Genomic DNA, 22,708 nt, shown 5'->3' with positions numbered 1-22,708 from the left:
CAGTGCTTCTGGAAGGGGAGGGAAAAAAAAAAGGTGTTTTGTGCTAGAATTCCAACAGCTTTACAGCGCCACACAAAGATACCCCATTACTGTGCTGGAAACAGGGCAGCATCTCACCTGTGGTGATCTCATCTCTGCTTCAGACACAGCCTAAGTAGCTCTGGGACAAACTGTCTCACTTTCCTGTGCCTCAGTGGCTTTATCTGTAAGCTGGGACAATGATGATATGTGTCTTCTAGAGCTCAAAACCAGGGACTGATTTGCTGTCAACGTCAAAATATAAGCTACCCAGCACCCCCAGTTCAGCATGGAGCAGAGCCTTGTCGCTGTCACACCCAGCAGCAGAAAATTCCAGCAGTCAAGAGATGAAACATTGATGAGTTGGGCAATGGTTATTGGAAATGAGGACTTCCTTGTATAGCTTCTTTGCAAAACAGAGGCTATTTTCTATATGCAAAACGTATTTACAATTATATACAGCATTTATAGGCACGTAGCTAGTATAGATAAGCCTGGATGTGTTTGTGTGTATGCACATTTACTAACTACAGAGAAATGTTAGTAACACCAGTACTAAAAAGCATTGCTGCACTAAAGAAATCCCAACAAAAGCACTTCTGTTAAGTGTGAGTTAGAGCTGGCTGGTCTCCTGCTAGGTTTGGATGACATATAGTCCAAAAGATGCTGCTGACACTTATCCTTGCTGTCTGGTTGTCTAATGCGCTCTCAAGAAGTACTCTGAAGAAAAGGGTTTCTGTGGGACAGCAGCCATTAACGCCAATGGGACAGCAGGTCCTCTAAGAACGTGAGCTGTGTGGGCAGTCAAATGGGAGCCATTTAATTGCCTGAAAAAAAATTAATTCTAATTACAGGATGGTGTATGAGTGAATATAATGCAGTGGGGCATTCAGCTCACCACCAAAGCCTGGATGTGCCACTGACCTCAGATGAGCCTCCACAGATGGCAGCCACTGGCCTTGTTTGCAGTCTGTTCGTGGGGATGCTTCACTCCCAGGGCACCCACCTGGAGAGAGCTTGCAGGACTTGGCTGTGCAGGTACAGATTTGTTTTTTAGAACCTTCACACTGCTCTACCAACTGACAGATGACAGTGATGCCAAGCACCCTCAAATGCGTTAGAAGAAGGGTGATCAACCTACAGCCTTGAGCCACAGGCAGCTGACAAACAGCTCAAGTGCTCACTCACCCCAAGGCAGTCTCACACAGAAGGCTCCGCAGTGCTGGGATCTCGGGAAGTCACGGGCCCATCCTTCAGCTGTTCCCAGTGTTCCCTCCTCTGGCTGTGCTACACATCCTGTGGTTTGCTTCTTGACATTTGGCTGTTTAGGCCGAAAACGCTGCGCAGAACTGAAGTACTGTATGGGGGAATAGTGGTTTTCCATGTCCCTCCCACTCCTCCTACCAAATTCCCACTTGTATGTAACTACGCTAGGACACAGTACACATTAAGCTATTCAGAATAATATGTATTTATTTTCAGTGCTATTTTCATTAAATACTGGTATCATATATCCATGTCTGAGGTAATAAATTAAAAATAAATTCAAGATTTCAATCCTGTATTTGTGCTGCATATTTCTTCTACCATTCATTATACATAATTTGATGCAAACACACATAGTCCATAATTCTGGTAGTAATATTATTTCGACACAGTCACTTTTTGTTTCACTATCATTTTGCTGGGAATGGTTATTGCATGATACATTTTTAATAGATGTTTTAGTTATACTAGAATTTTCTATTAAATCACACATATCAAAGTTATAGGAAGATGGGGATGAAGATGTGCTTTGAGCCAAGGAAGGCAAATATTGAATCAGAATGATAGCACATACCGCAGGATCGTTGTCTGCTTGCACTAGAGTCCAGATCCAGCAAAGCCACTTCAGTATGTGCTTAGCTTTAGAAAGAACATATGGGTCATTTCAGTGACATCCATAGCCTTAAGTGTTTGCTGAATCAAGAACTAGCCAAGCTTGGACACCTAAATTCATAGGCTTCCTTAATCCTGTTATTTGAATACGATTTTGCTGGTTTCATATTTTGTAAGATATTTTGTAACAACCTCTGAAAGATTTTTCATCAGTGAAGCACCCATAGGAGTTTCTAACCTGGTTCATAAATACACTATGAAAAAATAAGCAGCTACAATGACTCTCTTCTACACATTTTGTTAAAAGCAACGAACGCTTGGTTTGAAAAGTTATTAAAGTAATTTTTTTCCCATGGTAAAATATATTTAAAAAAATAAACTCTTCATTTCAGCATCTTCCATCACACACAAAAGCTGGTTAAAGGGCGGGGCATACCTCAGGTATTTTCATTTATAAATGCAAGAGGTTGAATGTATCCATTCCTTTTGCACTTAAATGCTGCTGGTGGTAGTAAGGCCCTTTCAGCTAAGTCTCCACCGAGCCCAACGTCAGTGAGCTAAAGAAACAAACAAACAAAAATTGCATATAACTTTTTTGTAATCCTGAATTGAAAAAAAAAACCCACTCTCTGCTTAGAAAAAAAACAAAACCCACTCTTATTTAACAACTGCCATTAAAAAAGCATACCTCACCTCCACGTCTTTTTAACTTTCATCAGTGATTCTGAATGCAAACGGTTTAAATACTCACTAAAATTACTGTGGCATGCCATCAGACTCCTGATGTTCATAAGTTGTGCTAAAACCAATTCAATCAGGAAGCTATAGTTCAGAGCTAGAGCTAATGGTTTTCTTGGTGTTAGAGGTCTATTTCCACCAGGTTTTACTTATTCTATGTTGTAAATGACAGTGCTCATGACGTGATCCTGAAAAACGGTTTGGTGTTATTACCAAGAGCTATAGTTTGTATGAGAGCTCTCCATGCTCATGCAGTGAAGTGCAGTGTTGAAGGGAACGACGCTTCTCACTGCACTGCCTTGGGCTTGGCCACCAGAGAGCAGCCATGGGGCTTCAGTACTCCACCGAGCTCACGATTGCCATCGGTTCATCAAACGTTGCCAGCCGTATCTGCTTAGGGGTGGGGATGGAGAGGATTTCCCCTGTGTCAGTCGGGGAGTGAATCCCATTGTCGATTATGTTTGAAACTTCCTCCTCGTGATCCTCGTACAGCGTGTTGATGTGCAGCAGAGGGTGGGTGGGGTTGCAGTTCAGCGCCGGGGCTGGTTCTGCTTTGGCTGGGTTCAAAGTCATACTTGTCGTAGCGGTCGTGGCTATATGGTTGTGGTTGCATGTAACAAAAGCCCCAGCAGCAGGCACAGTTCTGCACGTCTCAGATGAGTACAGCATCTCTTTTGCAGGATGAGGGGTGTCTAGGAGAAATCAAAAGAGCCAGTTAGAAGACGGGCGGTCTTTCACCCTCCCAGTGATCACAGAGCAGTGTACTCAACCAATAAAGATGGTCCTGCCGTTGCTTTCAATGGGAGCAGGAGAGGACTCCAAAATGAATTTTCTTAGGATCCTCTGAGAAATCCAACAGGGCTGTTTCATAACAACAGGATTGTAAGCTCAGGGAAACGGGACAAACAACAAATGGGTTTTGTAAATCTCACTTTCTATGCATGCTCATGCTTCCTAATGTGAATGGTATTTTTGTAAAATGAACAGAAAACAACTGAAAAGTATCTTTTACTCTCCTCTATGGTTTGGCAGATGTTTTTTACATGTTATGATTTAATGTTTTGACAAATGTTATGAATGTTGAAATCCACAAGATGGGATACAAAACGTGCTGATATTTTCAATGGGAAAAGATAGTGGTTACATATTGTAAGCCACTTGTCTTTAGGAAGAACTCAGCAATTTGTCGTTAACTGATGTCTCTTTCCAGGTATTAGAAGTCTGCCTTACCTGATGGACTGCGATGTTGGGCTAACTCAAAAGCAAAGCTGAATACTTCTAATTGCAATGGAGAGTAACAGAGCCCCAAAACTACAAAAATTATTTTTCACCCTTAAAATATTCAAGCACTGATTTAGATGAAGGTAATTGAGACCAGAAGACCCCAGTAGTTTTGAGGAGTTGAAATCAGAGCAGGTGATCGGATAAGGAAAGCTGTAGAATAGCTCACATGCACATCAGGGAGTTGGAGGGCTCTAAGGAGCATAACGATTTGGAAGTGACAGAAACTTTTATACCTCAAATCACTTCTTTGCTGGGCAGTGGGGTGACGGTAGCTGTCAGTCTGTCGAGGCCCAGAGGGAGGTCTTAGCTTGTAATGAGATGAGAGCCATTGCTTTAAGTACGTACAAATCTTTCTGCACAGTGTTTCTTATGTCAGTAGCTTACAAAATCAACAAGAAGATATATATCTGCCTGTCAGCTTATCTACTGGTAGCTTTTCTTAGTGCTTACATGGCTTTCCCCATCACTCTAGCATACAGCAATTGTTGATATATTTGGAGAAGTCCTTTAAGGCAGAAAAGGGGTTGCATTTGCAAGACACAAACAGGGAGCTGAGGCACAGAAAGAGTGCCTCTTGTGAGGCCACATGGGGAGTGAATGGTTGCATTCCTGAATCCCAGACCAGCACCCACGCTTCAGACCATTCATGCTGTGGTCCACATGAGACAAAGAGCAATTTAAGATGTCTCTGGGATGAGGAACAACATAATGTGAGTTGTGCCTTCATAGGTGGCAAATGCCAATGCCTAACAATTGGTAGTCAAAGAGATTTTCTTCTACATAACTTGAGAATAAGGCCGATTTGAAAAATGCCAGATGCTGGTTGAGCAGGAATAGTGTTTTAGAGGCTGAACTCTCCTCATTTTCTTAGTAAGGCACAACTACTTTAATAACCGCAAAAATCTGCTTACATTTGAATAACTACCTGCAGCAATAACTTGCAGGCTGTTTTGTATGGCTCTACCTGAAATAATGCTTATTCTCCATATAGCTGTATTCTGATAGAGAGAACTACCGCTTCTGAGGCCTACAGGTCCTAATATTACTACTTATCCCAAAATCTAGCAAAGTAGGTCAAAAAGTTCAAATAAGCTTTGCGTTCCTGAAGATCACTACAAAAATCACGGTCTGTGAAGGTGGTACTGTCATTACAATATACTGTACCTTTGAGAGAGGAGGTAACGTGTACTATGACATTCTCTTCCTGGTTTAGAAATCCACCTTCTTGGCTTTTTGATGTAGGCATCGAGGGGATGGCGGGAATCTCTGGCTTGGTTTTTTTTACTACTGAGTATATATGGATGTACATCCAAGGAAAAGTGCCGTGTGTGTTTCTTTTCACTGCCTGTGCTCGGGACAGCGTTTGACTCAGTTTTATGAGCTGATGATTGCTGTGAGGTTTTTGCAGCAGATTCTAACAAGGGAGCAATAAGGCTATCTGTCGCCGTTTTTCTCCGCACAGGCTTAGGCTTTTCAGGTTTATGATTTTCGACCTTCATAATGGCTAACTGCTCCTTGAAAGGCTGAGGAAGTGGATTGGTAGTTGGGATCCATTTCATCTTCTTCCTTGGTCTCTTAATGATAAGCTGCTCGTTGCCATCGATGTCTGCTGGGTCAACGCTTGGGTCTATTGTCTGGATCCCTGAATCACGCATGGTTGGGGTGGCATCGTGATTAGACTGGGCCAGTGCCGCCAGCAGTTGGCGCACCACGTTGTCATACATCAGATCACTTTCGTTCGTAATAAAATCCAGACGGTTCAGTGATTTTATGTGGTCCCGATTCTCATTGCAAAACATGGCCAAAATATTGATGTCACAAAACTGGGACTTCTGCCACTGTTTCTTGGTCTTTATTCCAACTTTGTTCAGTTTATCAAATATGAAGTTGGACTTGCGAAATATGAAGAGGTGAATTAAGTTGATAAGGATGATCAAGTTCATAAAGCAGAGGAGAAAGATATCTACGCCTGCAATAATCCTCTGGAGCTGGACAGATGGCAGCTTACAGTTCACTCTGATGTGCAATTTGGAGCTGCTCGTCTTGTCCGGAGGCTCTCCTAGAGCACATGTAAATTCATTTTGCTTCTGTGTAGCATAGTATGTGGATAAGTATGTGATTGGTATGATGCTTAAAAAGATGATGAACAAATGTCTCGCGAGATAAAGCTTAGCTAAGAAGTTACTTCGTCCTCTTCTTTCCAGGTATTTCTCAAACAAGTTCTGTTCAGGGCTTTTTTCCTTCTCTGCGTTCTCAATGATTTCTCTTTTCTCTCTCTCTGTGATCCCCGGGCCTTTGGACTGGATCTGTTTCTCTATTTTTGGTGCCCGTCCTTCAGCTGCACGGTGGTAGCAATTATCGATCTCCTGGAGCAAAAAATTAAGCTCTGAAGTCAGTCGGGTGGAGGCCAGAAATTCCCAGCCCAGAGCTGGAATGTACATTATCCCAGCAAAAGCCAGCAGTGCATAAGGTAGGAACTTATGCTCAAACAAGGAGGGCCAGTGGCTGGCATCAACTCCTGGCAAGGCATCTTTTAATTCTGTCCAACAATATCCTCTGGCATACAAGGCTTGATCGCGGGTGAAGTTGTGTGGTGTGTAACAGTATATTGGCTCCTCTGTATAACAGAGAGAAAAGTCACTGCTGTGCATTTAACCTACAAAAGGAGCTCTGGAAAATAAACATTTCAAATGATATCAATTTTACTTTACTGTATTTTTACATGACTGTTCATCCCACAATGTGTATTACACAGCTCAGCCTGTGTGCATTTTCACAAGCCTACAGGCAAAACTATTTACCTGGAAGCTTTATAATGAGCCCATGCTAGGCATGTCAGCAAGGAAAAGACACTTTGGTTCTGTTACCTCCCTGAGAACAATACCCTAAGCTAAACTGTGGCCTGAACTCTGGAAACACAAGACCTAGTATGCACTATATAGTAGCTCAGCATGTTACGCTGGCATATGTACAATCGCTGAAAGGCTCATTTAGGTGAAATTTAAGGTTTATCCCAGCTAAACATTCTCATAAAAAGATATGGTTGAAAACAATATTTTCAATCCTTATTATCAATGTCTACTCATTGGATATGGTGAAAAAATATCTGCATTAAAAGCATTTAGTCAGCTGTATCTGAGCTAACAGTGAATTAAAGCATTACCAACCAAATCAGAATCCACTGTGTTAATTGTATTTACCACTGTATTTACAATTGTATTTTTTTTTTTACAGTATGCAATTAAATGGTGCCAACTCACTGCCCTACAGTATTATGGAAGCAACAAATACAGTGGATCAAGAAAGCAACTAGACAAAAGTAATGGAAATGAAAGTATAGCAAGAATTATTAAATACACAGAAAATTACAGGATTTTTTTTCTCTCGCATCATCTTCAAGCCAGAGGCTGCTGGACAGTAGGAGGGTTTATGCAAGAAAATACTACCACATGCTTGTCTATTTTAATACTCCTTCCTAAGCATTTGGGTTTTGCCACCATCGCAGTCAGGATACTGGGCTAAAGTGCTTTGACCCAGTAGATGCATTTTGTTTTCATGTAATTACATTCTTCTAACAATGGATATGAAAGTAAGACAGAACAACTTGCAAAAGCTAGAATAGCATTTACTGCCCCAAGAACAATGATCACTTTCAAAACACCCTCTTCAAGTATGAAGACTGTATTTTAATGCTTTGGTAAGCAGAACAAAAGGAATATAATTTACAGTGTTCTGGTGTACCTTAAAAAAATCCTAAAATGAGATCCATAGGAAGAAGGTATGTTCACTTGAACTGAGAACTGCTCAAGAACACCAAGCCTGCTGCAGTTCTGAACGCAGTCTACAATTCAGATCGAGAACAGCTCACTTGAAGAGGGTGGTGGTACTGTTCTCTTACTAATAGAAATTATGACAAGAAATAATAAAATGTTATGTCATTTGATAACAGTAGTTGAACACTAAAAATTAACAGGAAGGCAAAAAAGCCCTAATCTTTCTGTCTTAACAGGAGAATCCTTAGTTGACCAACTACTTCTCATATCCAAGCAAATAAAAAGCATTTCCTAGCGCTTTGATGAAATGCTGATGTATACATGTGTTCTCTGATCTACAGAGATCTATACACTGAAGACTGCACATTTTTTAGACGTAATTCAGTGAGGATTCTCTTCTAAAAATATAACCAATTTGAACAGGCCTGCTAGAATAATGTTACCCAAGACAGGATGTAAATTGAATAAGCCCTGCAAACTCTTGAAAATCACTTTTGAAAACTATTTTATCATGATCTAGCGTCAACCTTTCTCAGAGGAGAGCTTAAAGCACTCTAATGTTACCAAAATTCCCACTTAGACTTCCTTTGTGTATTTACAGTCATCAGTTACAAGAAAAATATTCATTAACTCTCATCTTCAGCAATTACATACCCTCCAAACCCTAACCGTGAAGGGATGTACACACAAAAAATTCACCTCTAACTATTGAAGAATTACTGTATGATTTCTCAGGAGATTCCTATGTGAAAATATTCCCATGGGGAAAACAAGCAAGTAGCTTTGAGTATTTCTCATAAACAGAGCTATTTTGAATTGAGTGTCCCCAGGCTTAGTAGAACCTGCCAACATGGAATTTAAAGTACTGTGAACTACGAGTTCATTTCTCCTGGATCTCAGCAGCATGAATACGCGGGAAGATGACAAGCATTCATTCAATTCATCCACAAGGATTACTTTTGGAATCATGTATGGTAGGAAGCTCACCTTCATGAGGCCTGAAAGGTTATGGTGATTTCTGCCAAAATGTCATATATACAACAACAAATAGTGACTTAACAAATAAATACACAAACAAATAAATAAAAAGGAGACAAATAAAAACGTCTTTTAACATTTACATTTACGTTGGACAAACCACTTGGAGACTATCTGCACTCTGTCCACTGACACTGCTTCAGTGTAAAACTTAACAGCGGCACAACTTTAGTTTGGACTTCATAGCATCATTGGAGGCTACTTCAAAAATACGGCTGCCCAGCTCAGTAAGGAAAGCAAATGACATTTTAAATAAATTTGTTTGCTTTCCTGTCAAATACTGTTTAGCTGCTCCCACTGCCTGTTAAGTTGTGAGAGATCTCTACTTTACTGGGATAGCTGAGCACAGTGTCCCATGCTGATTCAATATTGTCGTTTATTGATGCTAGTCTCATTTTTGGCATGTTTATTAAATTGACATGACTTTGATTATGTGCCAGGTAAATCCCAAGGCCCTTCAGATAAAATTCTATCCCCAGCCAGTAGAACTTGATAATTGATTGATGTGGAGGAAAGATTCCAATGCGATATTATTCAAATACTGTTTTATAATATGTTTGAGTCATACCCACCGTCAGTGAATGTCATTGATTTTGGTAGCTCTTGCACAGGGGAGTTTAGCTTAACCTTCACAGCACAGGACATGACTCACAAAGCACAGCATCACTCTGGGGAAGCTCATTCATCTAGACAGTGGAGAGGAGGGGAAGACCCTTCCAGACAATGATTCAAAGCAAAAGACTAATTTACCTGTTGCCTGGAGGAACCTGTCTCTCTCTTCATTGACAAGAGGCTGCCAAGCAAGATCATCACTCCGCTTAAGTTAGCTTTTGTGAATGCTCCTTAGGCAATAGCAGCATTTTACCTTGCATTTAACATAGCATTTAACACCATGAAGGTGTTTGATCCCATCATACTAGGGCATGGACCGTTTCTCCTCTACTGCAATCTGTGTCAATCAGGAATAAATGAGAAAGAAAAGCACGATGTCAGTAATGAATCTTGTTTGTATGAAAGATGGCAGCAACATAAAGCTGGATCTCAAAATGCCTATCTGCTGAGGATGGAAGAGAGATGAGTTTTTCTCACACTGCTCACTAAGCTGCAAGCCCTACTTAACACACATCCAGTTTCATGAAGACACATTAGCTGATTTTTTCTGACACAATGATGTGATAGATAAGCAATAAAAAAGCTGCAGTTGTGTTATCACCATAGCTCTGACACTGGATCATACAATGTAAAAAATATATTTGCTTTTATGTTTATATTCAGATACATAGAAAGTTTCTACTGATGCTTGTATTTCACCCTCAAGCAGTTCAGGAATTTTCTTTTCCATAGAATAAATCCAGCTACCATGAAATGTAGCTTTTCCCTCAAACTCAGCAATTTAATATGAAATAATTATACAACTGTGTAGGAAGCAGTCGGGTATGGTAAGGAAAAAATTTTGGAAAGCTTAGGGTTACTGGTTATAATGCTATTAGGCTATTATGGTTGAGAGGGTTGGTCCTCTTGAGAGTGTTGTCGTAAGTGTAATCTATCCCTACACATTCCCTGACAGCTACATTCCTGTGAACTCAGGAGACAGTAATTCCTACTGTGTGCATCTGCAGCAACAGTGGAAAAAATAAGATAGTACTCAACTGACCTGTAATCATTATGGGGAGCTGGAATACTGAACTCAACACTTCTTCATTAAATGTCATGGCCTACTGTAGGATTTTCAGAGTAAAATCTCAGGAAGTTCATAGTCTGAAGGTCTGCCCTTAGGTCTGCCTACAGAAATGCATTAACTGCATGCCAACAAATGAAGTTCAACACAGTTGTTTCAGAACAAAATCACCTGGAACAGCTGAGAATAAATTCTGTCTTCTGTAATACTTACCTACAGTCACTGTCATTCCCACAAACTGTACCTTCTAAGCAACTTGCTAAGAGATTAAGTAACTCCGGGCTAATGCTCTTCAAAAATAAGTACCACATTGGAAAAAACTTATCAATATCTACAGATTATGAAGTATATTATACTTATATTATCCTATATTGAGCATAAAGATGCATACTAGGAAGCTTAGCTTTCCTTTTTTAATATCATTAGATGATCAGAGGAGCAGTACATCAGATGTTTTCAGCAGTTGTAGATAAACATGTCTTGTCCTGCTTGCCGTTCACTTAAGTAGTTTCTAGAAATCCATAGCACTAGTCTCATTATTAAAGTATGAGGCATCTCAGTGAATCTTTTTGGACACACAGATAAGACGAAACAGTCAAAGAGGAACGACTTACTTAGTTGTGGAATATAATTGTGTTACGCCACTTGAAAAATTAAAAACCCTTGAAAACTAAGGTTTTTCATGTTTCATTCTGTGCCATACAATCCTATCAAGTTTAAATACTACTTAAACAGGGAAAAATGACTTCCAGACAGTATAGCAGAACAAAGGGCATACCTCAGGGAAGCTAGAGAACATGGCTGGGAGAAGATAACCAAGGTAGGGAGAGGGATGAAGGCAGGGACTGTGCTCAGAAAACTCATTAGAAAGAATCTAAACAGATTGTATGGGAGGCAGGAGCGAAGGTAAAGCACAGAAACCAGGTGATGCCATGTCTGCTGCCTGTTAATACATACTCTGAGAAATGCCTGAGAACTTTCCTCAGGTGCAGGCTACTACTTCTACCGTTACCTCCTTCAAATGGTTCCCCAACCTCTCCATATCTCAGCATACCCTCAACAGTCCCTGAACTACATACTCTTTGTCAGGCAGCAAGGACTAAATGTGTTAAGCATCAAGCACGAAGTGCTTAATTTCACCCTGGAGATTCAACACTGAATGTTCTGCAGTTCCTCAAACGAGAGGCTGAGGTGCTGAGATCTGGGGCTGGAACCCCTGTGCAACTGCCCACTGCAAAAATTAATCTCAGATCTGAAAACAGAGTTACCAACAAAAAATCTGGTAATTGCTGTTCTAGAAGTTATATCTGAAAAGCTGAAAGGAACCTTGAAAGTTACTGAATCCCATCTTGTTCTAAAAGCAGGGACAACACTGAGTTCAGAGCAATTTGATTAGGGCTTTGTCCAGTCTGAAAACCTCCAAAGGTATAGACTGCACAGCTATCCCATGCAACCTGCTCCAATGCTTGGTTTTCCTCGGGTGATATTTCCCCTCCCCCCCCCCCTTTTTTTGACTTGAGAAACAGCCATGCCCAAGAATGAACACAAAAGATAGAACAGCGATGCAAGTGGCTAGAGTCCAGGCCACAGCATTACATCTCAGTCCTAGGAAAATATATCAACAGCACAGTCCACCAAGAAGCCACGTGTGTGTAGCCTGTGTACATTTACCTATAGAAAAAAAAAAAAACTTTGCAAAAAAATGTGTGGGGTGAGGTGGTGTGTGGTACACGGAGACAACACTGTCAAGAAGACATGGTCAAACTGGTAGTTACACGTTATTCTCCTCTGTCTCCTGAAGTTCATTTTTTACAAGTCTTCTCCATCAAGTGAGTGAAGTGGATGCAACATAAACATTCATTTCTGTTTTTCAAATAAACATAACAATATCAACCTCTGAGTATTCAACACAGTAAAAAAATAAACCCTGCTCTTAAAAAGACTTAACCAACTTCATGCATTGGACAGTTCCTTTGAAGCCAATGAGATTACTCACGGTGCATAAAATTAGGCATGCACATCTCTTTGAAGAGCTAACACTGCAGGGGATTCAATTTCAAGCTTCAAAAGCATTGCTACATGCAATAGTCAAAATACATTTAAATACAGACAAAGCATTTACAATGCTTTTGGTAAACATTAAAAAGTAATAAAGGAAAATACTAATAATACACAGTATACGTCCCTATGTAGAAGGGCAAACGACCCTTTACACCTACCATATTCCCACTAAAATATATTCACCAAAAGCAAACTATGAAGCATAATAAATTGTGTATGCATCCTGTGATTTCTGTCTCTTAGAATTCAGACTGAGAAAGAAATCACACCTCATTAATCCTCCAACTGAACTGCGTGATTTCAGTGTTGTAGATCAACAATTCAATAATGCAGGTGGAATAGAACCATTTCCTAACAGCAGACAGAAGAAGAAAAAAAACAAACAAACTCAATTTTCAGAAAATATAACTGAAAAATGAAAGAGACAAAACTCTTGTGCTTGCTACAGCAAGACAAAGGTAAGTATGTCTCTTGTCCAAATAATTCTTTGATACTCTAGAAATAAATATGCAAGAGGCCAAGGAGGCTACCTTGTCAATTCATGCTCCGACTCTGACAGACAGGCTAAGAGGGAATGCCAGTGGGGAGGACGTACCAACTCTGGACACCTGGGGTTAAGTTACAGGTAAGCATATTATTAAGTTTATTACTTAATGAGAATAATAAACTACAGATTCACCCTGGGCCTTAGAACTTTCTACCAGTCAGCTTTTCATCCTCTTGAAGAGGACTGTTAAATTATCCTTATGCAGATACTCAACCTGCATACAAAGAAAAGGTGATATGTCAGTCAAGTTATCCAAAGAGCTCCTTGTAAAGTCCTCTCCACTTGTCTGTAAGGAGAAATTCAGTGTTCAAGTAGGCTCTCTTGGTTAGTAGCCAAGATAAATGAGATGTTCCCTGAATTCAGCCACAGATGCTAATATTTGACAAGTGTATCCTATCACACTGTTCATCCCTCCACTGTATCATGTGTAAGCAATCGGACATATATGTCACATTCATCTTGGGTACTAAAAGGAATGCACAAGCAAGCAGGTAGAAAACTGTTTATTAATGAAACTGAAATAATTTATTATGTAGCTTTCAATATATTTTAAAAGGCAAGGAAGAAATGTCCTGAATCCTCTTCTCCCTGGAAAAAGAGAACAAAAGATATCCATGTCACTAAGGCTGAAAATGTAGTCTGAGGAAGTATTATGTCATCTAAACAGTAAACTGATTTTACATGCCAGCCAGAAGCTTCCATAAGGAATATCAAACTCTCTGCTTTGGATGTGATTTTAACAAATGATGGCTAGTATCCAAATCAACTCACAGACAAATGAAAAACTCCCTTAATTTACAAGCTTTATATCAGCTACTTGATTTAAAGGGTACTTAAATGTTTGATATTAGTACAACATGATACACAAATGTAACGTCAGGAATCCATTCTCAACTGTAGTCATACAGTCCCATTTAACTCACTGAGTAAGAAAATAAAGCATTCCTAAAACTAAGCCTTAACTTAGTGAGCTAATTATTAAGAATTATTAATTCATCAAAACAAAAAGACAATACCTTTACCTTTGTTAGGGAATATTCTTTCCAAAGAATATGGGTTCCATGCCCAGGAAGTCTTCCTAAGGTACAAATTTCTCCATGGTCAACAAGGTAAGGTACAGCCTTTTTTGACCACTCTCTGAAACCACCTGTCCTGTTTAAAAAAAAAATCTTAAAAAGAAAGTCCCTAAAGAAATGAGACAGGAAACCACTGCTGCTAGTATGTTTCACTTATCCATATTCTAGATGTATTAGTACATTACAAGTATATTCCTGTGCAACCAACTCTATGGAACCTGTTTTAGCAGGAGAGTTAACTAGATGATCTCTAGAGGTCCTTTTCAACTTCTACAGTTCTGTGATTTTGTGCAGTGTTAGTCATAATAGGTGAGATGTAGCCAAGCAGTTCCAAAAACTGATAGGTAATTGGTTTCCCACAGGGGTGTCCCCTTATTTAGAACATGGGATCTTTCCTCTTCCAAGACTGTTGCTTGAACTGCCTGTATTTGGTTATCCAGTCACTAAAATGATAATGCACACTTGCACTGGATATATAAATTTACAGGACTATATTCCCTCTATGTTAGAGACGTGAGCTCTTCTAAAATTAGCTGGTATGCTGAAGTTCACTTACCAGCAATGTGAGGCTTAACAACCTGTAATACCTGTCCAGCATATTTCAGGAGAGAAAGACTCCTGCCTGGTTCATGTGTTGAAGTCTGTGAGAGTGTTCCAGACATGGCAACTGTTACACAGAAGGTGCAAAAACACCTAAAGGAAATGCCCTGGGTTGTTGCTATGGAGAAATATTTCCTCAATAATGAGCTACCATCACTGTATGACGACCAGGCAGTATGGTGGTAATGTCATTAGAAATAGAGCTTATCTATAGTCACTGTACTGTTCACCAACACCATGAGCATTTCTTCCCACATTCAGCAGCTGTGTGAGAAAACAGAAGATACTTGGAAGGAAATTACAGTCCTTGTATTTGCAGCTAGAGCTGTGTTTCTGTACTATAATGTTGTTTTGTATTAGGTTAAGATCTGAGGAGAGGTTAGATCTTCAGAAGTACACATCCATCAAAACGCAATTAATGAATGAGCCATACAAAAAGGCCTACAACAGAGATCTGAATAACCTTTACTTCTACAATTACCCTTAATATGAGGATGTAAGTGTGATTTGGTGATGTACAGCGGTGGAAATAATTTGCAAAAATAAATGTCTCAATGTTATCCAAAGATCAAAAACTATTTTTGGGCAATTCAAAAATTGCCCTCTAGAGATGAGACCTCCAAAGCAACTACACAGACACTGAGTCACAATCATGATGTGAACCAGAGCTACACCGAAAGCAAACTGTAAGAACACATAAATGCCAAAGTGAAATGAATTATGAATGTCCTGTGAAACTGATGATAGACAGGGGTGACTTCTCAAATCAAGGGTGAAGTACAAAACACACAGACAGGAAACAACAGGAAACAGCAGGTTTGTTCTATTGCATCATTGCATTTTAATGATCAGAAATGAAAAAGATGGCTTCTTTTAAACACCTATGGCCATAAACACAGCAGCTGGAAAACTTCCTATTAAAAATACATGTCAAGTAGTTAGCTCATTAGGTAGTTACATAATTTTAACATCATTATTTGGAGGCAGAGATGACTGGTCTACTGCTTTTTGGAAAAATGATTCCTCTATGGCACAGGAGTTGGATCTAGATGATCTTTCTTCCAACATAAGCCATTCTATGATTCCAGTCTATGATTTTATGTACAGAGAAAATAAGTTTGATAAAGTATCACAACTGTGTTGATCTATCATGACAGAGCAAGGAGAATCTGACCCCAAAGGCTCCCAGGGGCTCTACAGCTTCCACTGTGGATCCCACAGAAGACACGGCAACTTAACCACAAAAATGATTACTTCAGCATATGGCTGAGATGCTCCTGAAATAATCACGGAGCTCCAAACTGCAAAAAAAATGCTCCATGCATCTCAGCAACTGTCTGCACTGCTGCTCTGGTAACTTCTTCAGATCTGCATGACAGGCATGGTGCCAGAAAAGCAAATAATCCCAAGCCTTGCTATGGTAAGAAGTACTACTGTACTGCCAAATTCAAATGCAAGAGTATAATATACTAAGTCCTTTATGATGGAAATACCTGCACAGCTTTTAATGTTTTCTTAGAATAAATCCTGTACCATGTGAAACAAAAGAAACCGCTACAGGAATGCTGCCAGCCTGCTGTGACATAATTCAGCTTTTGTAATTCAACGCGTAGACCTATCTAGCTTAGTGAGAAAAAAAGCTCCACGGTAACTCTGAAGAACAGCCTCAGTGTTACTCATTTATTCAAAACGTTCCCTCTTGAGAAAGATGAATTAATTAATTAGTTCTTAAAAATAGTTTTGACCATCTACCTGTTCAGATTGTTGAAGCTACCTCCAAGAATGCATTAAGCTAAATCTCATCCACATTTTGGACCTCTTCACATACATGGCATAAGAGAATGAAGGTGTCAATAGTGCAGAAAAGGTCAAAGTCAGTATGAAAAACAAGAAAAGGATGGCATGTGTGTGTCAGTGAAGATGGAGAGATCAAATTCATGATATAAAAAAAAATGTCTGTGACCTCCGGAAATTGCAGCAGAATTATTACCTATGTGAGGTTCATGTATTTCCTCAAGATTACTTTTATATTCAACATTCTAATGCATAACTGCAAATCTTTATGTGACCAAAACGCATGGAAAGCCAGCTTGCATATCTCATGCATGCCTCCTGTGTACCTGTGTGTGTGTGTGTGTGTGTGTGTGTGTGTGTGTGTGTAAAACAATTTTGCCTTATGCTTTTACCACTAACAATAATAATGTGGAAAAATGTAATCTTCACTTTTCTTACTTCACATGGCTTTAAGTGCACTTAAAGAGTAAACATGGAAAATGAGCTCAAAAGTCAGCTAACACCTAAGTCAGAGAAGTGAGTGTGTAAGTATGTTGCCATACTTAACTGTAACAGAAATACAGATTAGAAAAGTTGACCAGAAATGCAAATTAAAATTCCACCTTTTAATACAGAAATCCTCAACATATTTCAAACAGGTGAAACGCAAATGTATGCCATAGTGAAGTAGGCACTGCTTATGCAAAATTATTACAAATCAGAAAATACAACATAGAACTTGAAGTGACCCTTCATTGAACTTACTGTCTCCCTCCGTGATTTCCTCATGAGAATTTTCTCCCAGAAGGTTGGTAAGAGGGCTGAGCTACATAAGTGCTAAGGCACATAGAAATACAGTACTTATGAGCAACTTGCTGGTATTTGGCAGGCACTGATTTATGAATGTAGCAAGAAAATCAATGCCCCAGCTTGGCTTCTGACTAGCGTATAGCAATCAACTGGATGACTGTTTTGCTTTATTTTAATAAAGTATTGGTATTGAAGAACTTCTGAGGAAAAGCAAACATGACTGCAATAATAGAATGATTCACTGTGAATGGAAAGCACAAGGCACTATACATGAGGGATATGACTTAGTCATCCTGTAGTTGACAACATGAATCCTAAAGCTTGGAAACAAAAATATTTTGATATTGTGAAGGTAACACATAACAGCAATGTATCCTCTTCTGGGGCCCACCTCTCAAGGGTCCCTTACAGAGCAAATGTCCCACAGACATTAGTGATGGTGTTGCTCCTCAATACAGCACAACATCAAATCAGTGTATAAACACAAAGTAAGCAGCTCATAATGAGAGCCAAGTATCTCTTCCTCTACTGTACAGAAGAAGAGTGCCTCAGGACCTTTCATTACAGAAGGCTGCCATTCACTGCCAGCAGCATCACTGTCAGCCAGAGGACACAATATGGCACAAGTTGATGAAGAGCAGTTTTGAATACCCAAGAGCCTCCTGCTTGTGGCTGTGGACCATGTATGCTAGTTCCATGTGGTTCTTGTGTATTAGTTCCATGGTGAAACCAGGGAGAGTAAAGGATGAAAAAAACCCATGGAACAACTGATCCCCATCAAACAGATACTGCATGTTGCAGTCTAGTACCTATGTATTCTCCACACTTTAGGAAGTGACAACCTATACTTACAGGCTTATGACTTGCTCCTCTACTGCCAGGTACCTGGCATGGTTATCTATTCCTGCACTGGGACACTGTGGGACTACCAAATCAGAACTCTCCACTCAGAGGTTATGAGTTGCATTTTACTTCCAGTTTGCAAAGGGATAACTAATTGTTCAAGGTGCTAGGGAATAAAAAAAAAAAGTTAGGCTTCTGAATCATTAGGTATGGGAAATCAAACTTCTAAGGAACAAAAACCCAAGCACTGTGTGTGCAGGAGTGTTGCAACCAGTATTAAGAATATACACAGTATAATGGGGCTCACATCACTGTTCTGACAGAAACCACACATCAGTATTCAGACTTGTATAAAGAAATAAACTGTGATCATTAAAGCAGTAATTTCTGAAAGAAAACAGAAAAACAGGTAAATTCCCTTGGGACTATTACCTGTATGCACAGCTGCTCTCAACAAGAAAAACACTACCAGAGAGGTTTCCTTCAGCCAACACTGCCAGCTGCAGGCATGCTTCTGAGCAGGGCTCAGAGCCCTGTCACTCTGGAACACAACTTCTACTCACAGACCAATCCATCCACAGGTCTGACTGTATCACAGACCAATCCATCCACAGGTCTGACTGTATCCAAATCCAAAACTTTCCTTGGTGTCCTCAAGGTCAACACGTGCTAGGCCATAAATACAACATGCTCTGGTTGTATATGAGGTCTGCCCTTTGGTGTGTTTTAAAAAGGGAGACAATCCTTATTCCTATTTTGTGGGTGCTTGTTTGGGCTTTCTTTGCGCGAGGTAGCTGACTGCTGTTCCTGAATGACCTTATGATGACCTTATGCCCAGTACAAATACTGCACATGCATTTCTTGTAACTATTTTTCTCAGAGCTTCCTTTCTGGGATCACAGTAGCTTGCTGGAAAAACAGTAAAGGAGGATTTGGAGACTCAGAAATGATAATGCAAGCGGTTAGCTGAGGGACCTCCTTTTATCCTATGAAAGAAAGTTCGGGCAGTGCAAAGAAAGGCTGTATTCGTTTCTTTTTCAGGAGAGCCTGTGCAAGCATTACAGAATTTGTGATTTAATTTCTAAGACACGACATAAAGATTAAAACTCTCAAACATGAGGACAAATAATTGCTTACCTGAACTGCAAACACATTAACCTGAACAACCACTATATCCACGCCATTAAAACATCCTTATTAACTAAATGACTTTATCTTCACCGACAGGAAAACTACATTATGAAACATTTTATTCTACAGACATAGGATTTTTAAGATTGTACATGAATTATCATATTTAAATACACGTGCCATAACACTTTCTCTGCCATGTGTGCTGAGGCTGGCTTGTTTTTTATTTCCCATACTGAGGCCATAACTGAGGCACAGAAGGGCATCAAGAAAGATTTGGGAAGCTGCTACAATATTAACAACCAAAGAGGAACCTTTAGACAGCACTTCTGTCAGTGATTTTTTGCACTTCTAATATGTGTAATATAAACTGCAATATCCAAAGCAAGAAAACAAAGTTCCACTTTTTTTTTTTCTATAAAGATCAGTGGCAGTGCGTGTGTGAAACATAACACTAACAGCAGAATGAGGAGCAAGCACACAGTCAGCAGGGCTATTGCTATGACCACACTCAGCATCTCCAGACAAGATTAACTTAGAAAAGACTGAGTAAATACCGTTCTGGTAACGGAGTTGAAACATCTGATTCAGGTCACACTGAAGTTAGCAGCAGTTTTGCTTCTGAACTCAGAAGAAGCAGAATTGAATCCACTAATCCTCAGTATAATACAACCCAAAAAAGCAAACTAGCTTCATCAGCCCCTTACAGCTTCTATTACTTGCTCTTGTATCTTTTTTTCTCATATTTTTCTGACTGGAGAGCAAATGAACAAACAAATGGCATCAAATGAGGCAAGAGCACTGTGCCAGTCACATAAAGGAGGTTTCTGCATTGCCTTGTAAATCTTTGTCTGGACAAGATACAACAAGTTACTGCTCTTAAGAAGCAGATGCCTTTATAGGGTCAAGAGAGCACACAAGGTCTGAGACTAGAAACAAATGACATTGCTTTTAGCATTTCTGAAACAAAAATCAACTGAAACATTCAAGGCTACTACTACCGTCTTAGAAAGGAGTCTTCCACGGCATAAAACAAACCCAACTGCAGAAACACGGGCAGATGTGAGCAATGAGTGAAGTCAATAGATGTCTTCTCTTCCAAAAACTTGCATGGACCACAGTGTGGACACGCAGAGGAACATCTGCTGTACAAACCTCAGAGTCCTTTAGACTTGCGGCTCCCTCCGCAACCCGCAGCCTCAGAGGATTTGTTCAAAGAGCGAGTTACTGCTGTCTGCACGAGCAGTGATTCATCAACAGATTTCTGTCAGTGAACTCACACAACAGTAGGGGCACATATGGGAAAGTGCATGACCTTTCTTGCTCCCAAGGTCAAATTGAGGCCTATTTGTACCCAGAACTGTAAATCTCCAGCAGTACGAAAGCACATATATAAGCAGGCACTCTCAGTGCCTCCTGTAAATGCCATTTTATTATTGTTTCCTTTCTACAAAAGAAACAGAGGAAGGGATCCCAGCACTTTTGCACTCTACACTAAGGATCCACAAAAGCAGCAGCTCCCTGCCTCTCAGTCATTGCAAAAGGACAGTTCTCAGGTGTTCAGCAAGCTCATGGTGCCCTGAAAACATGGCCTCATGAAGAGGCCTCCAGATGACCATGCAAAAACATGAGGCTATCATCAACTGTGGCTGAAGAACTTCAGATATTTAAATGTATGTTCAAAAAATGAAGTAAATTCAAAATGCTTAAGCTATAGTCTAGAAAAATCTCCACCTAAGATGCGTTTCACAAGCAGTTCCTCTTCTAAGTAACATTACAGTGAAAGCAAGTGTTAAGGATGCGTGTGTTGAAGGTCAATCCCCAAGCTGCATGTAAAGGACTGGACTCAGATATGTCTGGATGGACTGTACATGGCTAAGTCCTGCTGACCATGAGCTACAAACTACCAGTCTGTGTATTAAAGCACTGGTAATTTCACATGGATCTCCACTATGAAGCTCCAGGGGACCAAACAAGCCACGCGCTGCCAAGCACACTCCTCACGCTGATGCATGAGAAAGGCAGTGATGGCTACTTGCATTGTTAACGGCCTGAGAGGCACACAGCAGCGTACTGAGTCAGTACTGTTCAAGGCTCATCAACACCTGAGCCAGCTTCCAGGCAGGAAGGACTGTGCACTGCGTGTGGTGGGCAACCAAACTGGGCTTCCTGAACTGTGAAAATCTTTATGTAAAGTGTAGGCCCTTAAAAAACCCAAGCACGCTGGAGACCTCTGCCATCACCACACAGCACAGCACGGGACCGCGTGCCTCTATGGGACCGCCGCCCTCCGGCCGCAGAACGCCGCTCCCCACAGCCGTGAGGGCGCGGCCCCTCAGCGCCGTCGAGGAGCGGCGGCCGTTCGGGCGGGAAGCGCGCGCCCCGCCCCGCACCCCGCAGCCGTGAGGGCGCGGCCGCCCCGTCCCACCGCCCTTACCGGCGAAGTTCTTGGTGAAGACGAGGGTGACGAGCAGGATGGGGATGAGGACGGTGCCGATGGTGACCACGCGGTCGAAGGGCAGCTCCAGCTTCAGTTGCAGGAGCAGCGCCGCCAGCGCGCCCGCCTTGTCATCCTGCTGGCCCGGCAGGATGAGCTCCTTCAGCTTCTCGCCCGCCAGCAGCGCGGTGGCCATGTCGGGGTGGTTATCGATGATGTGTTGCATAAGCGGCGGCGGCGGGCGGCCTCACACCGCCGGGCCTCCCCGGGGCGGGCGGCGCGCTGCGGTGCTGCGCTGCGGGCGGCTCCCGGCCTGCGGGGACAACGGCGGCAGCGGTAACGGCGGCGGAAACGGCAGCGCGGCGGGACCTCGCCATCCCCGCCGCCCTTTGCCGACGGGAGCGGTGCCGGCGGGTCGGGCGGCGCCGCGCGGTAGCGCAGCCCCGGCGGGGAGCCCGGCGCGGCACGAGGCGGGAGCGCCGGGAGCCGCCCGCTGACGGCACGGCGGCCGAGCGCTGCCCCGCACCGCGCCCCGTGCCCGTGCCGCAGAACGGCCCCGGCGCTGCGGGCGGTGAAGGGGCATTACCTGGCGGCTGCGCCTCTCTCGGCTCCCGGGGGCTGGCGAGCAGAACCGGCGGCTCGGAAATAGCGGCGGAAGCCGCAAATCAACTCACGCCGGACCTTCCTGCCGGAAAAGGGTCCCCGCACCTCCAGCAGCGACGCGGCCGCTCCGGGCGCGGGGCCGATGCTCGGTGCTGCAGCGGGCGGCTGGCGCCTGCATGGGAGCGCCCGTCCGCGCCGAGCGGCGTGCGAGAGGGGCTGCGGGGAGGAGCGGACCGGAATGAATGGCGGGAGCGCGGAGGTCCTTTGAGGTTTTAAAGGGAACAGCTGCAGCCGCCGAGCGAGAGGCAGCGGCGCGCAACACGTTGCGGGGCCCCGGGCAGCGCCGCGGCCGCGTCCCCGCGGGAGGTACCGCGCGGCGGCACCGCGCATGCGCTGGAGGCGCTCCGGGGGCGCGCGGGG

The 22,708-nt window shown here is 42.1% G+C and overlaps 1 protein-coding gene across 1 annotated transcript; it reads right to left on the bottom strand.

Annotated features, from left to right (window-relative positions):
* Positions 1-1,471: 1,471 nt before the first annotated feature.
* Positions 1,472-22,672, bottom strand: PANX2 (pannexin 2). The gene is given in 5 exon segments (XM_015273068.4): positions 1,472-3,326; positions 5,083-5,183; positions 5,185-6,535; positions 21,686-21,998; positions 22,272-22,672. Coding segments are annotated over 4 exon segments (2,037 nt in total). The 5' UTR covers positions 21,912-21,998; positions 22,272-22,672; the 3' UTR covers positions 1,472-2,967.
* Positions 22,673-22,708: the final 36 nt, after the last annotated feature.

This window comes from Gallus gallus, chromosome 1 (assembly GCF_016699485.2).
Source record: "Gallus gallus isolate bGalGal1 chromosome 1, bGalGal1.mat.broiler.GRCg7b, whole genome shotgun sequence".
NCBI classification, from domain to species: domain Eukaryota; kingdom Metazoa; phylum Chordata; class Aves; order Galliformes; family Phasianidae; genus Gallus; species Gallus gallus.
This window is presented reverse-complemented; position numbering and strand designations above follow the sequence as displayed.